This window comes from Malania oleifera, chromosome 13, assembly GCF_029873635.1.
Source record: "Malania oleifera isolate guangnan ecotype guangnan chromosome 13, ASM2987363v1, whole genome shotgun sequence".
NCBI classification, from domain to species: Eukaryota; Viridiplantae; Streptophyta; class Magnoliopsida; order Santalales; family Ximeniaceae; genus Malania; species Malania oleifera.
The window spans coordinates 23224557-23251103 of record NC_080429.1 but is presented as its reverse complement, the minus strand read 5'-3'; the positions used below and the strand labels follow the sequence as shown (position 1 = coordinate 23251103).

The 26547-nt window shown below is 33.3% G+C and overlaps 1 protein-coding gene across 1 annotated transcript; it reads right to left on the bottom strand.

Moving 5' to 3' along the window:
• Positions 1-1693: 1693 nt before the first annotated feature.
• Positions 1694-22060, bottom strand: LOC131146766 (uncharacterized Rho GTPase-activating protein At5g61530). The gene is made up of 9 exons (XM_058096537.1): positions 21945-22060; positions 21594-21856; positions 16480-16542; positions 16377-16395; positions 15863-15961; positions 15656-15733; positions 15324-15568; positions 6335-6497; positions 1694-2200 (listed from the first exon to the last, which is right to left on the bottom strand). The coding sequence occupies exons 1-9, from the start codon at positions 22003-22005 to the stop codon at positions 2055-2057; spliced, it is 1137 nt and encodes a 378-aa protein (XP_057952520.1). The 5' UTR covers positions 22006-22060; the 3' UTR covers positions 1694-2054.
• Positions 22061-26547: the final 4487 nt, after the last annotated feature.

Below are 26547 nucleotides of genomic sequence, written 5' to 3'. Positions count from 1 at the left end.
AGATGAAAACATGTGAATTCATTCAGTTGATCCAACCTTCATTAGAAAAAGATTACAAAAAAAAAAAAAAAATTTAAAGAAAATTGCATCGAAAAAATAAATAAAAGAGAAAATAGATGAAAACATATAGATTTATTCAATAGATCCAACCCGCATTAGAAAAAAAATATTACAAAAAAGAAACATTTACAGAAAATTGCATCGAAACAAAAAAATAAAATAAAATAAAAAAAATGATAACATATAGATTCATTTAGATCGAATCCGCACTATACACATCCAATCAAATTAGAAAAAAAGAATTATTAAAAAAAGTTTGAATAAAAAAAAAAAACTAAAAAATTGATATTAATAAATTGGTTTTAATGAAGGTTATTAACATAAATTCCAATACCCTTGATTTTATTTCATTTTTGGGTACCAAACATATAGTAAAAGTTTAAGAGATTTCTAGCCCAAGCTCCATCTTGTGACCATTTTGTTATACATATGGAGCTCGACTTCTAGTATATGGAGTATTACATGAGCAATATTCTAGATGCAACTTTTGTCTACAACTTCACGGGAAAAGTTGAAGGGCGGTAACCCACTCCCCCAGCGGCGGTCTCGCTAGCGGGTTAATAGGCAGGGATCTAGGATGCAATGCCCCTTGGCCTAACCCCAGAACGAAATATCTTTCTATTGAGAGGAATACTCATGTAATTTTGTGTTTTATGAAGGTTGTCCTATATTATTCTCTTTTGAAAAAAAATTGATCGGAAAGGTTAGGACATCTGATTTGTACTAATTTCAAAATAGTGGAATCAATGACGTAATTTGATTTTGAAGATCTCGTTAATCTTGTGTTTTGTGCATTGTTTTTTTTTTTCCTCTTTCATTTGCTGTTTCTATTAGTAAGTGTACCATTCCACTCATGATTGACTGTGTACTAACTTGGATGTTTTCAAGGAAATTCATTGAGTGCTTAAGATACCTTCCACATGACCCAAAATTGCTCTTTAAATGTTCATTTATACTCCTTTGAATCAAAAATTTTGTTCACCAAAAAGAAAGAAAAGCAAAATAGAAATTCATTCCATTATAACTTTTCTCCATCAAATATCGTTAAAACTAAAAATTTATTTTAATATAATTAAAAATTAAGAAAAATTGACCAAACATGAAATATCAATTCTTTCATACTCTTATTTTTCCCTTTTCCTTCTCCTTCCAAATTCCAAACAGGATCTACTTATTCCCAATAGCCATCAAAGCAGCTTTAGAATTGGAAATAATTTTGGTCATCATTGGAATGGCAATATTTAGATGATAGACTCATGAGATTGGCCCAAAATCATCTTATATATCAATAGAAAGCCAAGGCCATCAATTTAAATTTTCTTAAATTGTAAAAGCAAATTTTGAGATAAAAATAAGTGAATTTCGAACAGTTTTCCTCGCCCAGTTCTGGGCAATCCAAGATTTGAAATCCAAATCCTGAATCCAAACACAAGCTTAGATTTAAAAGATGATTTTGCTCCATAAAAAAAATTATTTCAAAGCGGGTGCTAGAGCTCTTACCCTGCCTGAACACAGTTAGGCCAGCCCTGTTGCCTGTACTTGGGTGCAATTGCTTTCGATTAGTTGTCTTCCACTTTTGCTTGAAAGTAGCTTCAAGGGAGAAAAAGGATATGTTATTCACGTGGCCATCTAGTTCCCAAACACATCCAAAGCCATTCAAATCTTCCCTTGCAAGTAAAACTTGTTTGTTGAAGATTACATGATGCAACATGTGGGGTGGAAGACACCTCTCACAGAAGCAGGCAAGGAATAAGACAGCAGGCAGAATATAAACAAATTTAAATCTAGTCTTTGGACAGCTCCTAAAATTTTCACACCCAGGCTGATAAATCTTTCCCCAAACTTGGTTAGGATGATCACATCCAAGGCGGGGCAATTATCGGTTTGATTGAATTTGCCATTTCATCTTGAAAAAGAATTATTTACAATATTGACTTCAGTTGGTCCCAAACTAAACAGTCATCAGACCATGCAGCATAAAACACTTTCAAAATTCATCTCCATATGGTTTCATTTGCATCTGTGAATATCGCATTGTGATGTTCTATTAGGCACTGAACAACCTCGATGGCACTGAAGTCGATCGGCAAGCCATCATCCAAGGGAATGTGGGTGGATGCATCTGCAGCTTCACCCTCCTCTGTGGGAAAACCCAAAGGAAAATAACTTGTTAATTTATAATTATTCTTCCATTTAGCAATAACCATAAGATTTTTTTTATTTTTCCAATTTTTATGCATGGAAGAAGAGTAGTTTAGAGAGCATAAAATAAATAAGCATGTAAACATAACATAATATTTTTCTATGGCTGATTCTGGCTATTTAGTAAAAATATCTAGAGAGGGAGACAGATATTATAGTGTTTGTTTTGGGGGTAAAAAGAACACTTCTGAACACCTGTTCCGACATTTACAGTGGGAGAGGAAACAACAGAACAGAAAAACCAGGAAGGTTGCTCGGTCTGATCTGTGGGAAGATTGAAGGAGCATTTATTTTTTAAGCAGTTCAAACTTCAAAGGTTTTGAGGCCATCACCAAGCGTGAATGAGAGTGTTGTGAGAGAGTATAATGATGTAAGCATTTTTTTTTTTTCATAAAGGTTATTTTTGTTTTTCAGGTAGCATTCTGCTCATGTTGTTGTATGATGTTTTCACTACTGTATGATGGTTTCATGATATCAGAGCCACCATCTCTTCTCCTGTTTTGTTACAGTAGAAAGCTTTCTTTCATCAGTTTCTCCAAGAATCATATACTGCAGTAGCATCCAGTATTATCTGTGGTTTTCTCCAGTTAGCAGGATCGCTAAAAACTTTCTTTAGCACTGTTAAAGCCTACTTGGGCTATTTCTTGTCTTCCAAGACACTTCATCATCATATTGCAATGCTTGTTTTCCAGATATCTGCATTTATGATCAGATTTCTATCCTGTCCCAGCATGTGTGACCAGATTTCTGGGCTGTCCTTGCCCATGTGATCTTCTAGATTTGTGCAGTTCACTTTGTTCTATTTCTTGCCAGTTTTCTGCGCAATAGCAGAAAGATATTACCTGAGTCTTTTTGTTTACCAGCCAGCCACAATTTCTTCTAGTTTTCCATTCTCCTCCTAGTAAGCGTACCATCTATGGTAACAGAATTGGAATTAGTATTTATGTCGACTCCAGATGACAAAACTTCTAGACCATTAGCACGGGTTTGAATGTGTCAGGTCCCTCCTCACATGGAGGGGACATACCCACATGTGAGCAACAATTGGAAAAAAAAAAAGGAAGCATGTGAACATCATCACACCCACCCCAACCAAACAAAATTTATAGCTGACTTCTCAATGCATACAGAAAGGACTGACAGTAAGATTAGCTGGAATAAAGCAAGATTAGCTAAAGAAGAAGGGGATATTTACATTTAAAAGGAGGAGAGGTGTGCTGGATATTGCAGAGAAGTGAACGCAATACAGAAGAGTGAGTACAAGTGAGTGCGTCCATACTCTTGAAACAGAGAAGTGGGAAGGTAGCAGCCACTATCCATCGTCCGATCAATGGTCAAACGGTTTCCGGTCGGCCTGATTTGTCAGTATATCATAGACAATACTGTGGGCTACTACTTTAATGGTTCCAGTCGTGAAATTCTCTCTGTTTGTGCAGATCTGGTGAGATCCTTCCCGCACCCTTAATAAATAGTGGATTTTGTCTGGATCAGAGGTCCCATGGTTTTTACCCATTTTAGGGTTTTCCACATAAAAATTAGGTGTTTTCTTTAAATTTAGTTACTATCAATTTTTCACAACTATTTACTGTGCATTAAAAAATTTTGTCACTGATATTTATTACCGCCTAATTGGTTAATACTGGTAATTTAATTGTTCCATTTATTGCATAAGGAGGGAAAATTTTTACAGCAGTTTTTCCCAACAGAATGGAGGAAATTACACTTACAAGCAAGTTTTAACAAAAAATCTTTTTCTTGAAAAGAGAAGATGGGGATTATGTTACAGGATTAGAAACTACTCCTTCACACTCAAAAGTTTCAAGACTTGACAAATTAGTGGTGTCTTAAGAGTCTAAGCTTTATAAATTATTTGATGTAAGAAGCAAGAGGTCAACAAATCTACCACCATGTCTATTCTGATACAACTCTCCTCTAGTAACTATCTCTTACACACTTCAATCATGTTTCTTCCCATGTGGTTGTACTGTCTTTGTAGTTGCAAGCTTAGAATTATAACCATGGCAGCTTAACCCACTATCTTCCTACTCTATATTTTCATTACTTACCTTCTTTACTTGACCTTTCCAAGAGAGAATACACTTTGCCATAGCTCTTAGAACGATCCTCTGCATCAGAATTAGAATATAGGATATGTAATCATATCTTTTAACTAACCTATTAAGACTTATGCAATCTTATCTTCAGTACTTAAATAGAGAAAAAGAGATAATCTGACCATAACATATCATTCACTTTTTTGCTTCTCTTTTTTAGCTCTTTTTCATCTACTATAAATCCTTCATCTTCCTTATATGTTCCCTGGTGCAGAAGTGATCATCCTTAGACAACCTCAACTAGAACATATGAACTAAGAAAACAAAGCTCCTGCAAATGATCTCTCTCTTAAATTCTACAAAAACATTAACTCAACTGTCTCAAAAGCGATCAAGCATGCACAACCTGTTCCTACTTACTTTCCATGGCAAAAAAGCCTGACTAGTTATTAAAATAGCCGTAGTAGACACTAGGTTCCTTGAATAACAACATATTCATATTGTCACCATCAAATTTCCCTAAATGCTGGAACCATTTTTAACACTCATTTTCCTAACTCATTTTCCAAGTACAAATAATCAGTGCTCCCCAAGCATGAGTAACCCATGTAGCAACCCTAAATTATCAAATGGTTAAGGAACAACGTTGCCTTTCCGAGAAACATCGACAGAGCAGCGCTTTTACAGATTGATGCTGCTTTTGCGCATCCATATTCCCAGGCACAAAGCCGAGCTGGCTAAACTACTACTTTATTGTTGGATCACCAACTATAAAAGATCCATTTGAATAATTGGTCAATCAGTTACTAGAATCCTTCTTCATCATAGAGACTGATGGCCCTGTGGAGATTACATTCAATAAGGAAGAAACATCTGGCTAATCCATTTTCTCCGCCGAAATCAATATGCTTGAAGAAATGAGACTCAAAGACATTCCCATTCACTCCTTTGAGTGCACAAGGACATCCATGAAAACATGAATGGTAACTGTATCTTTGACGTTGTGATTGTGAAAGCATGTTTGAAAGAAAAATGGAGAAATCTTTGATTCCCATGGGATTCAATTACGACTAATAATAATAATAATAATAATAATATTATTATTATTATTATTATCATTTTTATTATTTAAATAAAAATACTTATTATTCATTATCATAAATATTATTCATTTTAATTTTATTATTTAAATAAGAATAATTATTATTTATTATCATAAACATTATTTATTTTAACTATTCCAATTAAATAATAATTGTTGTTCTTGCATTGTTATTGGTATCATTCATTAATTATCTTTGCTGTTATTATTGTTATTAAAAAAAATATTATCAAAGAACAAAGATTACTACAACTATTATTGGTACATCAAGATTTTAAATATTAATATCAGTTAATGATACTCTAATGATCTTGAAATAAAATTAGATTACCATCTTATGCCAAATGTTATAATCCTATGGTTACAAATGAGCAAATCAGACAAAAATATTCACGTGAGAAAATATTTGTATTCCCACGCATAAGATACTTATGAAAGTGATCCAAGAGGGCATTTGTGATAACCTAAGTCAAATGTACCTGAAACACCCCCTGAAAATATAATAAGGATCCTTGAGCTCAATTTTTTAGTTAAGTAACAACATGAATGCCATTAGAATTTAATGCAGCAAGAAACCATATCCTGAAACAATATTCTGTCCAATTTATTTATTATGGAAAAAATCACTTGGTCTATTTATGAGCTGACATCCCAGATTTTTCTTAGAGCATGACATGCAAAACTAGTTTTTAATTTTCTTCGATTCTTTTCGCTTCTGAAAAATCAATTCATTCTATGCATCGGAAGGACTTTCAATTGTGGATATACTTAAGCAAGCACATAGAATGAATGTACACAGAACTGCTGGAGTATAGGTGTTTAAACCTAATGATCACTCAAAATACATTCAGTGCCTGCCCATATAAACATGTGGTTGCCCATTAACATTTAACAGATATAAGGTTTGATTGCGTACCGTCCAGCATGTCCCAGTCACTATAAGCAGGAGCAGGATCCGTGTTTTTCTTGGAAAGAGTCCTGGGTGGGTGACTCCAGAACTCCTTATAAAATTCGGGTCTCTGCCCCCTCTGCCAAATAATAACAGGGGCCATTTCCATGGCAAGGCTTCGAGCATCCATCTGTGCAGAGGTTAACAACCAGTTAGCATGTGTGGCAAGAGATATGCTGGGGCAGTTTGAGGCAGCTCTGGAGTAGTGCCGCTATTTCAAATTGCTTACAAGTTAGTTGGAAGTCTTTCAATTTAAAATCAGCAGAGGAAGCTTCAACAACAAACTTTCATCCCAAAAGTGGGGTCACAAGACTCACAACCAACTTCCATCTCTATGATTGTAATTTACCAACAAATTACAGCATTCCTGAAGGCAGGGATTTTGGAAGGAATTGTATGCACAAAGATAAAATGCTTTTGAGCAAGTAAAACAAGGTCCAGAAGCAGTACTACTACAAATAAGCAACTGAAGTCGACATCGTTTCGACCATCATGAATTAGTTTTGACTTAACTGCATAAAGTACGCAATACCATAAACTCATTCATACAGAGGCATCAATAATGATGTCAAAAGAACATAAAGCACATGCATCTTGTTTGGTTGCTCCCATGCACAAGCAAAGAGATTCCATGATTAAGATAGAAGTCTTCTCGTATAAAAACAGGCAATCAAATGAAGACAAATCCCATAAATTCACAAAGCAAATATGAGAGTGGTTTTTCTATTTTTATGTGCATCTCAACCTTCTTTCAGGTCAATGACAAATCAACTGCCGCTTTCAAATTGACATACCATCAGGCAGCATCAGCTTATTAAAAAAATTTTGTAATCTCAGAAAAATGAGATCTTTACCACAGCCATCTGACAAGTCACAACTTACCATCAACCTACTCAGCGCCCTTTTAGGACAGCCTCCAATGGAAGTGGTTTCATGGTGCAAATTCAACAGTTAGCCCCATAAATTACATTCATGGAGTTGGAAATTGATTTTGAACCTAAACTTACTTTAGGATGACAGCTGATTGACACGCTTTCTCCAAAGCTGATTTTAGAATTAAGATCACTTCCACACAAAACTATTGCATGCTAGCTTAGAAATAGTTCCACTCTACAATTGCATTTATTTCAAAGCTGCCCCAAAAGGGTTCTTAGCTCTTTAGAAAATTGAGACAAGCAGTTGGGATTGTATTGATGTGCATGCCGAATACTTTATCAAAAACCGTCATCACATACATTAAATAATATCTATACTCGGTGTGAGAAATAGACCACCAGCAGACAACATGATAAAAGGGCCCCAAATGGAAATTAGAACCCAGCCCTTAGCCACTGGCCTCATCACCTGGCCAGAAGGAAAAACATACAACAACATAGCCTAAAGCAATTTAACTGTAACATGTATTTTCATTACCCATCATCCATACCTATCTCCCTGATGTGCCATGAGAGCATTTGGCACTTTCCATAATACCAATTATCACATTTGAACCAGAATCTTGAGATTCCCTCATGGCCTCATAGTACGAATAACACAATTGCACAAGACACTATTAAAATCCCAATCGTCATTTCCAGATGTAGATTTTTTGGATGTGATTCCATTACAAATTTTCAAATAATTCCACTAGGTAAAGTTGATTACAAGACATTACCATTGAAAAAAAAAAAAAGAAAACTCATGACATATGCAACCCATAAAAATGCATACACAAAATACTAAGGAAACAAAAAAAAAAAGGAACAAGAGGAATTATATAACCCTCCGCTAATGAGCAAGCTAAGTCGTAAAGTCAAGGTTGCAATAAATTCATTTGGCTACTCATCTAGCCGTAGTGTTTCAACATATGTTTCTTGGGCTCAAGTGGCATTGAGTTTGGCTGCAAGACATGTGCAAGCGTGTATGTATTTTCCAAAGATTTTTCCTCATTTTTGAATTTTCAACTCAAGTACCTATGCAGGTATGAAGTGTCAAACAAGTGTTCGACATGCATACTTGAGACTCAAGACTCAAGAGTGAAGTGAATATGTCCATGCACCAGAGATTCTAACAGGCCAAAGGACCATAAACCAACACTTGGACAATCAACAAGTAAACATGTCTATAGAGGCACGCAAGCATACACGTATACATGCACACACAAACACATAGCAAGCACACATTTTTTGAAGAAAGAAAAAATGGAGAATACTAAGAGTTGCATGGTAATAATTTTTGCAAAAACAGTTGTGGATCCAAGATTTTGTGAAAAGGAGGTGAGGCTAAACTCAGTAAAAAGGTAACATCCTATGTTTTAAACTTGGCATAATCTTAATTATCAAATGCGCATTAGACCATCAAGAATAAAAAATTTACCATCTGTATTTATGATCTTCTTTAATTTTGTAGAATGATTTTCAGTAATTTAACTAGCATAATAATTCCCATGAAAGGTCATATTAGAAACATTTTGGTTCAGTCATTTGTTTCTCAGGATGCGATACCACTACAATAGTCCAAACATGGCGAAATTCCCTCATAATATGAATAATGCAATTGGAAAGAACACTACTAAAGTCTCACCAGTCACTTCCAAGCCAGAGTTTATAGATGTCATACCACTAAAGGAAACAAAAATAACCTCCCTACATAAGTGCCATCAGACTCGAATCACAAAAATGCATTGCAAGAATACCAAATAAAGAAACAAAAAGGAAAGAAAGGAATTATATATCCCCACACTCACATGCAAGCTAAAGTCATTGAGTTGAGGTGACTCAAGTGCCATCAAATTTGGCTAGACATGTGAGTGTATATATTTTCTAACGACTTTCCCTATGAGTGTTCTTAGTTCATTTGGTCTGGTTTTTGGCCAAAACCAAAAATTAATAATCATTCTTAAAAATTCAAAACCAATCCTGAGTTCATAACCTATCAATTAATGAAAAACACCTAGCTCTCAGTTAACCAATTTGGTTCAGTTTCTCTGGGAATTTTATTTCACTTTCCAAAGATTTTATAACTTTAAATAAAAAATAATACAGAACAAACAGAAGGATGCAGTTTATTGAATTTGTAGATGAAAGGGACGTCCCCTATTTATTCCACAACCAATGTGGGATTTGGGATCTCTACAAAAGGAAGCCAAATGCACTTGGGAGCCTGCAGGAGAGCCACAGGAAAAGCTTCCATTTTCAAACAAAAATGGGTTAACTTTATTGCACATCAGATGTGAGAGGTTGTCCCCTCCCTCATTATGTACACAATCCTTACCTTGCTACATCCATGTAATCAGATATGATGACACTAACAAATTGTTGCTCTATAGTAAAATTAGAAGAATAAGATGATAGTATTAGAGAATAATGAATGAAAATAACAAACAAAAACATTCGGGTCAGAACATTTATAAAACATAGATTTCTTTTTTGATCTGATTCTCCATTCAGAACAAAATTGAAGCTGAAAATGCAAACAAATTTGATAAAATTACAGCAAGAATTCACTATTGGACTCGCATATTCCTTTCCTATGCTGGAAGGCTACAACTAACCAAGTCTATTTTTTTCAACATCCAGGGGTACTGGTCTTCCATTCTTTCCAAATTCTGCTTTGCAGGAGATTGAAAGAAAGTATTGAAAGAAAGTTTGAAGCTTTCCTTTGGCATGACAATGATTCTGCAAGAAAGTTGGGATAAGATCTGTAAACCTCTTGAGGAAGTGGGTCTCAACCTTAAGTCACTGATTGACTGGAGAGAGATCACTGCCCTCAAATTACTTTGGTTTATCTGCTCCTCTAAGGGGGCGTTTCGCGGCATCTTTCAAGATTCCTAGAAATGTCATGTCTATGATATCTCATTTCCACGTTTGTTTAAGCATGGAAATTTGTTGTGGTAGGCATATTCACATTCTTGGGAATGTAAAGATTCCCATGAAACATGGGCATCCTATTCCCACCTTCCCTCATAGGTAAGTTTCATGGGAATCCTATTCCCATGGGTATCCAACCTTTTAAACCAAATTTCCCTTACTATTTCGAATTTTGGACAATAATGCCCCTACAGTATAATCACGCTCTATTGTTAGATTTAAAATAATAAAGTACAATGAAACTAGAAGTAAAACATTTTTATCCTTTGAATTAGCATAAATATTAATTATTCTAATTAGGAAATATATATAAAATGTTAATTAAAGATATTAGTTATAAAGTTTTAATTAAAATTTATTTAATTATTCATTAGGAAATATTTGAAATATTAATTAGAAAATATTAAACCGACAATTAAAAATGTTAATTAACATAAAATTTTGTTAATTTTTTAATTATAAATATTAAAATGTTAATTAAAAATAATAATTAGAAATTTTTTATTATTAAAAGTGTTAATATTTATGTTAATTACCATTTTAATTGACATTTGTAATTTGTTAAATAAAATTAATATTATTATTTCATAAAATTTTAATAGAATTATTAATATTTAGACATATATTGCCCTCAATTATCGGTTAATCGATTATTAAGTGCTAAATATTTTAAATTTAAAATTGTTGAAAATTTTAGGATATTGATTTAAATAAGTACATATTCTTAGTAGGTCTTTATGTTGAAAAAGTATAATTGTTCATATATTCGTTACTCATGTCAAGGGTATAATGGTCATTATCTTAAAATACCTACCAAGATTCCCATGTTGAACCAAACATTGACATAGGAATCTTGTGTACATTCCTAAGAATATAATGCGAACCAAACAAAAATATTCCCATGAGGTAGGCATCCTGTTCCAAGAAATGATATTCCTAGAAATGTCATTCCATGGGAATATTTTTTATGCCACAAACCAAATGACCTCTAAGAATTTTTTGTGGGTTATATGGATTCACTCTTATAAATAAAAAGGCAACAGCATTTGGCATTTGGCCTCTGAACAGAAATTTGATTTCTCGGCTTCATATTGATTTGGGTTTACCTTTGAAAGCTGCTGTTGCTGATTTTTGGGTAAGAGAGAGATGGAACTGACCTCATAAAATCCTAGCGCAGTTAATCAGTTACAATCTCATTTATGCTTCTCTATAAGACCTAATGAAGAAGATTCTGCTACTTAGCTGCCTCATTCTACTGGTGTCGTCACTTCTAAACAGAAAATATAAGAAATACTATAAAAATATAGAACATTTTTTTTAGAGTCAGTGTCATACATAGTCAAATTTTTGTACTAAGAGTTCACAAAATTTAAACCAAACATGAAAAAAAAAAAAAAGAAGTTAAAATTCAAACAAATAGAAGAAAAGCAAAAAAAAAAAAAAATCTATGAAAAAGAAAACAAACAAAAAGGGAAAAGTGAAAAAATAATGAACATATAGAAGAAGAAAAGGGCTTTAGACTATAAAATTGGGAGATATTCAAAGCAAACCAAATCACAAAAAAAGAAAAAAAAAAGAAGAAATATAATCACTAAAAACCAGATATGAAAAAGTTCTTAAACAAAATCAGAAAATACAAAAATATTTTAATTTATAAAATTATTTTTTAAAATAAAAAAATGAAATATCTGAAGTCAAAAATGCTAAATTTGTTTAAAAAAAAAAAAAAACACAAGAAACAAATTTCAAAAATTGAACTTTAGAAAACAAAAAAATAACACAACAACAAAACCAAGCTTTAAGTCCTACTAGGTGGGGTCGGCTATAGGAATCATTTTCCGCCAATTTATGTGATCATGGACAATTTCTTTCAAATAGATTATTAAATCCTTACTCACTATCTCGTTCTAAGTTTTAGGTCTATCCATACTCCTTTTTACTACACCCCACAATAACTAACTCATATTTCCTCACTGGCGCACTATGTAGCCTACGTTGCGAGTGACCATATCATCTGAGTCGTCCCTCTCTTATCTTATCTTCTATAGGAGTTACACCTAACTTACTGCGAATATGTTCATTCCTGAGTTTATCTTTCATTGTTTATACTACTCAGCCACTCATCCATCTAAGCATTCTCATCTCGGCAACTTTTACTTTTTGGATATTCTGTTTCTTTGTCGCCCAACATTCTGATCCATATAACATAGCTAGTCTTATAGTCGTCCTATAAAACTTCCCTTTTAATTTTAAGAGTATTCTACAATCACAAAAAAAAATATTAAAAAAAAGAAGAAGGATAACATTTGGAAAAAGGAAGTCCACAAAGAATATATATATATATATATATTATATATATTTAAAATCAAAGAAAAAAAATGAAAAAAAAAACTACTAAACTCAGGTCAAGAGCATTAAATTCAGAAAATAAAAGCAAAATTTTTATTAAAAAAACAAGGACAAAATCCAGAAAATTTAATATGCGAAAAATTGGAAAACAAAAAATAATAAAATGTAAAGAATAAAATCCAAAAAAGAAAGTAAAAAATCTAGAAAAGTATAAAATTAAAAAAAAAAAATCTATGAAATAGAAACAGAAAATCTCAAAACTCGGAAACCTTAAAATGAGGTACTTTCAAGGAATTTCTTTTCTCAAAAAAATGCATTGGCAGGTCAGGTCAACATGCCTCCTTCCTCCTATAATGTCTTTGACTCATGATGCATTCCAGAACAAGGTTTTGCTCTGCCATCTTTTCCAACTATTCCTTCTAACACCTCCTCAACCTACCCTCCATTCTCACCTCCACACACTCATACCATGCCTCAACCACTCACGCACAATCCTTTTCTCAACTCTCCTATAAATTCAATCCAGTGCCATTGGAAGACACATAAATACAAAGGAGCTGAACTCCATGGCTATGGCCACCACCACCGCCCTCAAATGGATCAAAAATGAAAAAGGAGAAAATATAAGAACTACTGTAAAACTATAAAACATTTTTTAAAGTCATACAGAGTGAAAATTTTGAACTCAAAAGCACATGAAAATTTTTTTAAAAAAAAAAAAATTAAAATTAAAATCAAATTAAAAAATAGACGACAGAAAGAAAATTTAAAATGGGTGAAGTAAACAAATAATAAACACACAAAAGAAGAAAAGGCTTTAGAGAGCCAAAAAATATATATAAAACTTGGAAAAATTTAAAGTAGATAAAAAAATTTGAGAAAATAAATTCATAAAAAACAATAGCAAAAAGATCACAAACAAAAAACAGAAAACATAGGAGTATTTTGAATTATAAAATAACTTAAAAAAGAAAAGAAAAATGGAGTTTCTGAAGTCAAAGTATAAAAAGATTAAACAAAATCCAAATTTAAAACTCAGAAAATAGAAGAAAAGCAAGAAATTGAAAATTCAAAAAAAAATCAGAAAAACAGAAACGTAAATTTAAAAACTAGACAAAAATAAAAATTGAAAAACAAAGTACAAAAACAATAATTAAAAATTCAAATTTTTTTAAAAAATAAAAAATTAAAGTACAAAAAAATATTAAAAAAAGGCTGAAAAAACATAAACTAATAAAATTTGGTGAAAGGCATAAAATTCAAAAAATAAAAGCAAAATATCTAACTCAAGATAAAATCGAGAAAACTAAAAGTAGAAAAAATAAAACAGAAAATAAAAATGGAAATTCCAAAAAAATAAAAGATCACAAAAAGTATAATATTTAAAAAACATGAAATACAAATAGAAATCTAAAAAGGCTAAAACACAGTAGTCTCAGGCAAAAGTTCTTTTCATTTATCAAAATTACGTGGCACAATGAGGGCAAGACGCCTTCTTCCTCATATTATTTCTTGATCCGTGATGCCTTACTAGAACAAGGTACCTGTGATGCCTCGCTAGAACAAGGTATTGCCTTGTCATTTTTTCAATAACCCTTCTTCTAACACCCCTCCACCATCCCTCCACAGTCATCTCCAAATGTTCACACACATGCCTCAACCACACCCAACGTGGCTCATGTGCAGGTAGGTCCCTTTCCCAACTCCCCTGTAAATTTGATCCACCACTATTGAAGAGTGCATAAAGATGAAGGAGCCGAACTCCAAGGTCACCAAGAGAACATCCATCACCATCAGAAAGATCAAAACTAAAAAACAGAAAATATAAGAAATATTATAAAATTGTAGCATGTTTTTAAAGTCATACAAAGCCAAATCTTAAAGGGGAATAAATTAACAAAAATTAAAATTAATCAAATTTTTTAAAAAAATAGAAGAAGAGCAAGAAAATACAAAAATTCCTTTAAAAAATAAAAATAATAGGGCCAAGTGGAAAAAAAAAACACATAAGAAAAGAAGGGCTTTAGACTACCAAAAGTAAAAAATTTTAAACTGAAATAAGAAATTAAGAAAATAAAATTATTAAAAAAAACAGATATCAAAAATATCATAAACAAAAAACAGAAGATATAAAAATATTTTAAATTCTAAATATAATTTTAAAAAACAAACAAAAATGAAATTTCCAAATCAAAATAAAAAACTAAAAAAGAAAAAACAAAATTCAATTGTTAAAATTCAGAAAATAGAAGAAAATCAAGAAAATTCAAAATTCAAAAAGAAAAAAAAACTAACATGGTAACATTCATGCAATGGCCTTGCAGGTGTGCTACTATCTCAATACCTTCCCAAGCATAACCATAGTACTAAACCCGTACTCTGAAAATGCACACTGACCCTACCGTTTAGACCGATTACATCGACTGTTTTGACCTTAAGCTAAAAATAGTAGAATGATTATATGAGCAATCATACCCAAGGATTGGTGGTGACCAATCAAATCTAAGTCATTTCACATACCCCAAAACTACATTCCCATTTATATTTTTATTTATTTATTATTTTTCCATTTGGTGCAGGATATTGCAACTATACAATGTATGCACGGGGAGATTACGTTAAAATTTTAGTTCTAATTTGTACATGGGCAAAACTCTTCTCTAAGATTTTCAAATAGATGAGTTCTGAAATACTGAATCTAATTATCAAATTGGAGACAATAGAATGGAACACCAGCATAGCAAAAGAGTGATGCCTACCTTGTTAAGAACCGACTTCTGGCATACGCGGAGTAGAAGGGCAGTGACAAATTCCAGCGTCATGTAATTTACATTAGGAAGCCTCTTCAGTACATTCCTCATTCCATGTATGCTAGACCGAGCACCTCTTATGTCATTATATAGGTCAAATGAGGCTAGTGGCTCAGGAAGGCAAGCAAGATAACACTTGACCAGAGCTGCAACATCAATTGGATTTACACCCTCTGGCAATGATGCATTCGAATCTATAAACACAAAGAAGGATGGTGAATAATGAGGGAAACAAAACATCACATTGTAGTAAACTAAAAGCTTGAAAACATTTAAGATACCTTGATTGTAAAGAGAAACTAACTGCTGAATAACCTTTTTATCTCCTTCATATTTAAACAGGTATTGTGCATTCAGCCCTAAAAATCAGAACAATAAATAGTTACTTTATCAACAATATCAGAACACTTAACAATGCACTATCAACTTTAAAATGATAACTACAGTAATATAAAACATAACTGTTTTGTTAGTCTTGAGTAGATCACCTGATAATATGAGATAGTCAGCACATTTGCACAAAATATTGGGAATGGGCTTGCTGGATTGTTGCCGCTGTATAGTAACCTCAATTGGAACCCCAAAGACTGAGAATAGAAATGAAATGAGAGAAGTCCCCTTGTGTAAGTCTAGCTAAGAATTTTTGGGCAGACAGCTTAATTCTTTCCACTCAAAGACAAGGAGAATGATTGACATGGATATCAAACAACTACAGATATTCCTGATGACTGTCAAGCAATTTGGTAAGAAACGTAAGACTAAATTAAAATTTTGTAATCCCCAAGCAGTATTAGAACAAATATTTTGGTCCTAAGTAGGGCAATTTTATCTGCTCTTCAGCTTCACAAATAAATTTAACCATCCTCATGGTAATCAACAAACTAATAGGACTATTAAACCAAAGCATATAATATCAACAGCATTATATAACGATCTAAAATAACTAAAAAGGTTTGCAGAACATATATTAGCTAAAGGTGGTCATAGCAATAAGAAGTTTACCATCAGAGCTTGCAACTCCCTGCAAATTGAGAAGCGCACAGCGGTAAGAATTATAAAATTGTCAATTGCATGCATAAATTAAATTTTTTTCAAACACATGCACCTTCTGCCATCTCTCAATATCAGTCAAAATAGTTTTGCTTTTTTGTGCAGTCATCTTTGCCACCTGAAAGAAAATAACGATCGTTAAAACAAAATTATCATTGTTTTAAACAATGCCTCTAGGCAACAGCATGAATGCAGGTTTTTATGATTTATACAGTAAACAGGTGATTTACTTAGACATCACCTGGACAACTATATCACCAGTAGCACCTAAAACAAAAAGATGTCTAGCAAACAAATAACAAAATCCAAACTATCAAGCTGGCTTCTCCTCATTAATGTCATCATTTAATCCATAACTTGCTTCATTAATATCATTGAGATCAACAAGGTTTCATCACATCCTGTCATCATCATCATCATCATCAGTTGCATAGTCTACTAATTTCAATCCCAACTTCAAGATTAATGTTTGGAGCAACCATTGAAAAACGACGCGCTAAATAACTTTATGAGTTCAGAATTTTGTTAATACTAAATAGCAAAATGACTAGAAGTTGTCTATTTCTTGTAAACATATCGGACAAGCACCAAGTCCACGAGTCCAAAATATATAATTTTGCTGTCCTATCAATCCCTACTGCTATCCCAATCCAATCCTGGAAATTTGCGAATCTATGTTGAATTTGGGTCATTTTGCCGAAGTTGGATGATGCGAACCTCAATCGACACGCGTTGAAATCCCAACAATCAATATTGGAATGCTTGCCCAAGAAAGCTAAAATTCAGATTTTTGATTGAAAACCCCAACCCAACGTTTATAAAGAAACGCGAATCGAAGGTATAAATTAGCAAACCTTGACCCACTGATTATAATTAAATCACGAACCGAAGGTATAAAGTAACAAACCTTGACCCAATGATTAAAATTAAATCACAAACCGAAGGTATAAAATTTGAACACCACAAAGAAGAATCCTTGATAAGTTCACAAGTTCTCTAAAGAACCAATAGAAGGAACAAAACCTCACATTTCTATTCAATGTTGTGTCTTCATTACAATGAGTGCATGCTATTTATAAAGCATGGTTGAAGAAAAGACTACAAAATAGGTAAGTAAATCAGCTAATTAATTGGTATGAAACTGGTAAGTTATGATAGGTGGTGGTGGCTCACCCACCATGGTAGGTGGTGGCGGCTCACCTACCATGGTAAGTGGCCATCATTCACCAACCGTGGCCTTCGTTCACACTGCTAGCCGTCATTCACCAACCGTGGCCGTCGTTCACATCATCGAGAAAGACGAGTGGTAGTGTTAATTAATTGCTAAGGAAATCACGCCTAATTAAGCAATCAGCCAATTAATTGGTTGTCTGGAAAGTCAATCGACCAATTAATTGCTAAGGAATTACGCCCAATTAAGCAAGATCAGCTCCATCAAAAACTTGGATTAAGTTTATTACGCCTTCATCTTTCTTTGGGCCAAGCTTGGAGTGTCCCGTTTTTTAATAAGCCCAAATATCTTGAATCAGCCCATTAAGTGCTTCTTTAATCTTCTTGGATCTCGCTCTATTGATAGGTCCAACTAGAACATGCAATAGATCCTTTAATTGTGCTTGTTGATTCTCATCATTCCCCCTCTCTTCAAAATGATTCGTCCTCAAATCCATGTAGTATTAAACCAATACCGACGACAAGAAAATATTATAGAAACAACGAATCAAAGGAAGATGAACAAAAAAAAAAAACTTTGATAAGTACCAAATGATAGTATATGTTGCTTCAATATCACCTTTTTCTTTTCTTTTCTTTTTCCTTTCTTTTCTTTTTTGACGTCTCCCTTTTTTTTCTTTTCTGACGTCTCTCTCTTTTTCTTTTTCTTTTTCTTTTTTTCAACTTGGTACATGTCACAAAACAAGAACAATGAATAATGAACACAAACGGAACAAGATAGGATGATAATAGGAAACAAAAGATAAAAGGATAGTAAACCTAATTTTAGAGCCTAAGCTTTGATACCGAATGATGCGAATCTCAATCGACACGCGTTGAAACCCAACAATCAATATTGGAATGCTTGCCATATGATGCGAACCTCAATCGACACACGTTGAAACCCAACAATCAACATTGAAATTCTTGCCAAATGATGCGAACCTCAATCGACATGCGTTGACACCCAACAATCAATATTGGAAGACTTGTCAAATGATGCGAACCTCAACCAACACGTGTTGAAACACAACAATCAATATTGGAATACTTGCCCAAGAAAGCTAAAATTCATCTTTTTGATAGAAAACCTTGACTCAACTTTTATAAAAGAAACGTGAACCGAAGGGTATAAAGTAGCAAACCTTGACCCACTGATTATAATTAAATCACAAACCGAAAGTATAAAGTAACAAACTTCGACCCAATGATTATAATTAAATCACGAACCGAAGGTATAAAATTTGAACGCCACAAAGAAGAATCCTTGATAAGTTCACAAGTTCTCTAAAGAACCAATAGAAGAAACAAAACCTCACATTTCTATTCAATGTTGTGTCTTCATTACAATGAGTGCATGCTATTTATAAAGCATGGCTGAAGAAAATACTACGAAATAGGTAAGTAAATCAGCTAATTAATTGGTATAAAACTGGTAAGTCATGGTAGGTGGTGGTGGCGGCTCACCTACCATGGTAGGTGGCCGTCATTCACCAACTGTGGTCATCGTTCACATCATTGAGAAAGACGATTGGCAGTGCTAATTAATTTCTAAGGAAATCATGCCCAGTTAAGCAATTAGCCAATTAATTGGTCGTCTGTAAAGTCAATCGGCCAATTAATTGCTAAGAAAATTACGCTCAATTGAGCAAGATTAACTCCATCAAAAATTTAGATTAAGTTTATTACGCCTTCATCTTTCTTTGGGCCAAGCTTAGAGTGCCCCGTTTTTGAATAAGACCAAATATCTTGAATTAACCCATAAGTGCTTCTTTGATCTTCTTAGATCTCGTTCTAGTGATAAGCCCAACTGGAACATGCAATGGATCCTTTAATGGTGCTTGTTGATTATCATCAATCCCCTTCTCTTCAAAATGATTCGTCCTCGAATCCATGTATTATTAAACCAATACCGACAGCAAGAAAATATTATGGAAACAAAGAATCAAAGGAAGATGCCCAAAAAAAAAAATTTAACTTTGATAAGTGCGGTGAATGATAGTATTTGCTGCTTCAATATCACTTTTTTTCTTTTTTCTTTTTGCTTTCTTTTCTTTTTTGATGTCTCCTTTTTTTTTTTTTCTTTTCAACTTGGTACACATCACTAAACAAGAACAATGAATAATGGACACAAACAGAACAAAAGAAACAAAAGATAAAAGAATAGTAAAACTGATTTTAGAGCCTAAGCTCTGATACCAAATGATGCGAACCTCAATCGACTCACATTGAAACCCAACAATCAATATTGGAATGCTTGCCCAAGAAAGCTAAAATTCAGATTTTGGATAGAAAACCTCGACCCAACATTTATAAATGAAACATGAACCAAAGGTATAAAGTAGCAAACCTTGACCCAATGATTATAATTAAATCATGAACCAAAGGTATAAAGTAACAAACCTCGACCCAATGATTATAATTAAATCACGAACCGAAGGTATAAAATTTGAACGTCACAAGGAAGAATCCTTGATAAATTCACAAGTTCTCTAAAGAACCAATAGAAGGAAAAAAAACCACACATTTCTATTCAATGTTCTCCATTACAAATTTACAATGAGTGCATGCTATTTATAGAGCATAACTGAAGAAAAGACTACAAAATAGATAAGTAAATCAGCTAATTAATTGGTATGAAACTGGTGAGTCATGGTAGGTGGTGGTGGCTCACCTACCATGGTATGTGGCTTTCATTCACCAACTGTGGCTGTCGTTCACACTGCTGGCCATCATTCACCAACCGTTACCGTCGTTCACATCATCGGGAAAGACGATTGGCAATGCTAATTAATTGCTAAGGAAATCACACCCAATTAAGCAATCGACCAATTAATTGGTTGTCAGTAAAGTCAATCGGCCAATTAATTGCTAAGGAAATTACGCTCAATTAAGCAAGATCAGCTCCATCAAAAACTTGGATTAAGTTTATTATGCCTTCATCTTTCTTTGGGCCAAGCTTGGAGTGGCCCGTTTTTGAATAAACTCAAATATTTTGAATCAGCCCATTAAGTGCTTCTTTGATCTTTTTGGATCTCACTCTAGTGATAGGTCCAACTGGAACATGCAATGGATACTTTAATTGTGCTTGTTGATTCTCATCATTGGATCATACAATCTTATGATCCAAATTGAAACATACAACTATGGTAGGATTTTGAAAGATATATGGAAAGATTATTGAAGAATTTAGCTCCTACATAAATACAAAAAAAATCAATTTAACAAAGAAACAGAAGATTCTCCAAGATTTTACGAATTTAATCAAAGTTGATTAAGATGTCTTTGTGTTTAAGTGCCAAAACTATATTTTATAAGCAGCAAGTTGAGTGCTTGCATGGCCCATGTGTGTACTTGCAATGTTACGCCCCCACTAATCTCTACATTTGGTAACAAGATTATGGCACCCATAATGAAGAAACCAGTAATGCCTTCAGCTTTAATGTATCATAAAAAATGAAATTTAAATAAAATAAGAAATAGTTTGCATTCTCTTAAATAAGAAACAGTTTGCATTCTCTTAAATAAAATTGTGCATGAGTACCTCGAATAACGAAATCCTAACTTTTCTACTCTAGAAAACTCAAGAATAGAAATCCACATACAACACGAACAAAACATTGTCTACGAATCAGTAAAAATTATCTAAGTAGAAATCCACATACAGTACTATAACTAAACAGTCTATAAATAATTAAAAGTATCCTTTATCATATACACACTTCATTGTTACATAACAAAACTAAGGATGCACCAGGTCAACATCATTTTTTGATATTACTAAAGATTGGTTACAATTGCAAAACACATATGCTTGCAAAAGGAGCTAAAATGGAAAAAAAAAAATCACACATGATACAATCTCAGATGCAACTTTTGGAAAAAAAAAAAAAAAAAGAAACAAAAAACAATCTAGTTAGTAAAATAATAAAGGTCAAACTTTTGTTTGAGAAGAAGTACCTCTTCAACTTTTATCTTCCCCACAACAACCTTGTCCTTCGTCTCCTCAATACCCTTTCTTAGTATTACACCAGTTGAAGCTGCAGCTGAAATAAAACGTTCCTGCACAGCATGTCTAGTTGATGGTTGCTGAAGAAGCGACCATCGACTTTTAACCATTGACCCAACTCGCCCAGCAACATCAGCAACATTAACTTTAGCATCCTTTGCCACCTCCCCCACAAATGTTCCTGCGGATTGCCCAGCTTCTTTAAGCTTCACCCCTGTATTCAAACCTTAATTATACATATAATGACAAATAGAAACAAGTAAAATAAAAAAAAGAGAAGCACAGATTTAATCAGAACATGCCTGAAGATGAGAAGAATCCACTAGCCTTCTCCTGCCACTGAGGCGAGATGACAGATGGCATTGAACCAACACCAAATATGGTAATCGACTTTTATGAAAATATAGTAAAACTTGATTTGAAATAAAGCAAAAAATTATGGATTAGTAAAAGACCCTCCAATTTATTAAAATAGAAGGACCGAAACTTCAACCATCAGCTACGGAAACAAAATTACATAATTTCAATATCCAGCAATTTTAGCTCCTTAGTTTCTAAAGTAGTGAATGATTGATGATTTGCTTTTAAAATCAAGAAAGGCACTTCAGAATTCCCAAATAAACAGGGTAAATCAATATTTCACCCTCTACATCAGCTAAACGATGCAATGCAACAAAAATCCGTTATAAACACATAGAATTCCAAGAAACCTCGAACAAAAATTCAAATCCCTTCGCCTAGTAGCTGAGAAATGAGTAAAGGAAATAAAACAACACATGATTTAAATATTTTTTTGCCTAAAAAAAAAAACCAATCCAACTAAATAAAGTCTCTTCACTTTAACAGGTTCTGAATAATTTGAAATTCAATTAATTTTAACCGTTATCTTCTCTTCCATTTTCTCAGAATCAATCAAAAACCAAGAACGAAAACAAAAACAAAAATAAAATTAATGCCTGAAACTCCAAAACCAACGTTTTTAAATTTAAAAACAAAAGAAACAAGCAAAAGATGCATCAAGAGATAAAATTAATTTTAAAAAATTGCAATTCAAAAGCACTGATCATTTCAAAAACCCATAAATTTCAAAGCAAGGCAAGAATGACAACAAGCAACCCAGAGAAAGAGGGAGAGAGATGTTAACGATTTTTTTTTGCAAATCAAAATCAAGTACAATACAAAAAGTTAATCTAAATCATTCAGCCCTAATTTTCGAAAGGAAGGAAGAAAGTAAGAGCAAACTAGGAAGAGAGAAATAGTGTGAGAGACCATACCGGGTTCGGTCGTCGGAGATTGAAGCTGGTCCAACGAGAAGAGAGAAAGAGAAAGGGACAGAGCAGAGACAAAATGCCCTCCACAGACTTACATGCAAAGGAGAAGACGACGACAGCTTTGAATTTTAAAACAGCAGGGTCAGTCGATACTGTTATCTGGGACGGACTGCTCTTCATGTTCTCTTTTTTTTTTTTTTTTCACTAGCATGGCCTCCTAGTTTGACACGTGGCGGGATCCCAATGGCAGATTCTGTTCGGCACCAGCGCTTGTGGCTCCGAATCACCGTTGTCAGGGACTACACTTTTAATTTGCAAATTCTGACCATTTGTAAGTTTTTCGAGGAAAAAATTGTTATCGTCTTTTATTTAAAATAATTTTAATATAAAAATTACATAAGGTAAAAATCAAATTAAAAAATATATTCGACTCAAGGGAAATATTTTTGTTCTATAAAATAGAAAAAATTACTTTATTCTTTTGTTTCAAATATATAATTAATTTATGTAATAATTGAATATGATAGAAATAAACTTAGACGTTAGTTCTATACTTCAACTCCCTTTGCTCTCGTATAAGAGACAATGTTTGACATCTTCAAGTAATTTTTTCTCCTACTTGATTTTTACAATTTAGTGTCATTTTATTTTAAGAACAAAGGTCATGCAGTCAATTATCAATAAATTTTATGATTATTTCACTCGCTATGTCAATATCATATCAGTGGCAACTTTACATCAACTAAACCTAGGCATATGATTGTTGAGTTTAGGATTATTTGCCTTTTTTTTTTTTTAGCACTTTCAAGTTTTCATATTCTATTATTGATTTTTGATTATACAACATATAATTTCTACCTCCTTTTAGTTATTTGGAGCGGTCAGCAAAAATTCATGAGGTATTTGGAATGGGTGATCCCCTATAAAACACAAGGATGAGCATAATTCGGTTAAAATCAAATTAATCGATTTAACCGAGAAAATTCGATTGGTTTGGTTCGATTAAAAATTTATTCGGTTCAATTCAATTTTCATTTCGTAAAATTTCAGTTTTCAATTTTTGGTTCGATTTTTGGGTTCGGTTAACCAAATTAACCAAATAGTTTAAATTAATAATAAATAATTATATATATATATATATATTATATATTACAATATTTTATATATTATGTATACTAACATATTTATTTATTTTTTGTGTATTATATATATTAAAATTATATATATTATTTATATTTTATATTTATTAAAATATTAAATCGATTAAAATCAGTTAACCGATTTAACCAAAATTCAGTTTCGTCAGTTTTGAGTTCGGTTAAATGTGGAATTTTGGTCAATTCGGTTAATAAGATTTTTTAATTGAAATATTTCAGTTGATTCAGTTAATTAACCGAATTCACCAAACCAACCGAATACTCACCCCTAAGAGAGCATATGTTTTCATTCTTTTACCTTGAGAAACTTTCTCACTTATTATTTTTTTTTTTTTCACGTATTGTATGCTTGTAAATCAAAACAAAAAAGTTTTTCTTATTTATTGCAAATAAATTTTATACGCATTACAAGTAATTATACCCAAGAAAAAGTTGTGTTCTTCTTCAATGCACTTCCTTGGATACTTTTTAAATATTAAGTTAACATATTTCATGTAGCATTAAATTAATTTGTTGTGAATAGTTGTAATAAGAATTGTTGAACACAAAAACAATTTGTCAGCCCAAGAGTGTGTCTAGAGGGGGGGTAAATATACACCTTTTGCGGATAACGTATTTCTCTACAAAAAATAATGAACCTTGGCAATATGCAAGTGATTTATATTATAATTAATGGCAATGTAAATAATGCAAGAAAATAAAGTAGATAAGGAAGAGAAGAGCTTAACACCGAGAATTTTAATGTGGTTCAGCACCCAGCCTATGTCCACACCTTGAAACCAACTCAAGGATTGCCAAATCCACTAATCAATCTCATTTCAAGATGAAGAAGCCTTTACAAATAGAGAACAAATCTCAGCTGCTCACCAAGAGCTGAAACAAGGAGTTCACCAAGAACCTCCTTACAAACGGCTCACCAAGAACCTTCAATCCCACAATGAATCAATAGCAAATGTAGAGATTACAAATGATGCTCCTTCTTGGGCTGATAATACAAATTGAATCCTCACACTACTCTCTTGAGCAAATGATGTATAACAAGAATGAAGAGCAATAGAGCTTTAGCAAGTGTAAAACCTATAATGAATGCACAAATGAGATATTCACAAATAATTCTCCAAAGGTTATATAAATTCATTCTATTAGAGCTTATATTTATAGCCAAGAGCCCCAGATTGTTGTTCTCTATCGTTGGGTGCGAAAGCCCTTTGTTGGGCTCGAGAACTAGCTGTTAACTGCCTGTTATTTTCAGGTGCTCGAGGCTAGTCGTCGATAAGTGCCATCGATTTGTCAACGAGTTGCACTTAGTCGTCGACGAGTCACCTGGGCTGAAAAACATGTTTTGTAACGACCTGAATTTAAAATGAAATTTAAATAATAAAGAAAGGGAAATGGAAACCGAAAATAAAAGGAGGCCATCGACTTCATCGACGACATTGAACTTTGGGAGAGAAAACGAAAAAAGGGATTAGCAGGACTTCGTCGATGAATACAGGGGGTTCGTCAACGAAGGCTTAAGAGAATTCGTCGACGAACACAGGGGCTCGTCGACGAGAAAATACCGAGAGGGGTTCTGAGGTAGCCTAAATTTCGTCGATGAATACAGGGTCTCGTCGACGAAATTTGTGAAGGGCTCGTTGACGAAGAATGGACTCGTCGACGAAATCCTCTGTTTTATATATACGAAAATTTGGATAATTTAAGCTTCTTAAAGAAGCTAACACGCTCTCTCTCCCCCCCCCCCCCTTCAGCTCACTCTCTCTCTTCGTTTTTGGGCTATTTTTACACCGGATCGACAATCCGAAGTCACCATGATGCTCCTAGCGGAGTTCTCTCCAAATCTGATGGAGCGGATCGTGGGAGAAAGTTAGTTGGAAATCATCCCAAAGTTGAGGTAAGTCTTTTTAAGTCATATTTGGTCTTGCGCTAGTTATAAGAAATGTTGTGCGCATGAAAATACTGAACTTTAATTTTGAGACTTTTCATTTTCCGGGTGTTGAGTTAGGAACCCTGCGGGTGTAGGGCAGTTCTATTAGGGGCTTTCCAGGAAATAGGTGAGGGGATAAACTAAGTTAGTTTCTGTTTTTGAGAAAATGCTTATATATATATATATATATATCGTTTGATTTATGGAAAATGTATATGTATATATATATATATGTTTTATATTTGTAAAATATTGTAAAAATGATCGTATGTTGAATATGTGGAAAATCCGTTTGTGTGGCATGAGTATAAAATGTTGTGAAATACTGTTTTCTAAGAATGTGGATGATATGGGTTTTATGATGGAAAAATCAGTATGAGCCGATATATTTTTATATATATGTGATTTGTCGGTGTACGGGCCATACTATGCGGATATGGTTGTCGGCGTACGGGCCGTGCTATGTGGATGAGATTTGCCAGCGTATAGGCTGTGCTATGTGATTTGTCAGCGTACGGGCTGGGCTATGTGATTTGCCGGCGTATGGGCC

Bases quoted from the DNA above. Each gene is read 5' to 3' on its own strand.
- LOC131146766 (XM_058096537.1), bottom strand. From the start codon at position 22,005: ATGCCATCTGTCATCTCGCCTCAGTGGCAGGAGAAGGCTAGTGGATTC. The intron at 21,857-21,944 runs GCATGTTCTGAT...GTTTGAATACAG, and splicing joins TGGATTCTTCTCATCTTCAG to GGGTGAAGCTTAAAGAAGCT. The intron at 15,734-15,862 runs GTGATCTACTCA...TCTGATTTTTAG, and splicing joins TGACTATCTCATATTATCAG to GGCTGAATGCACAATACCTG.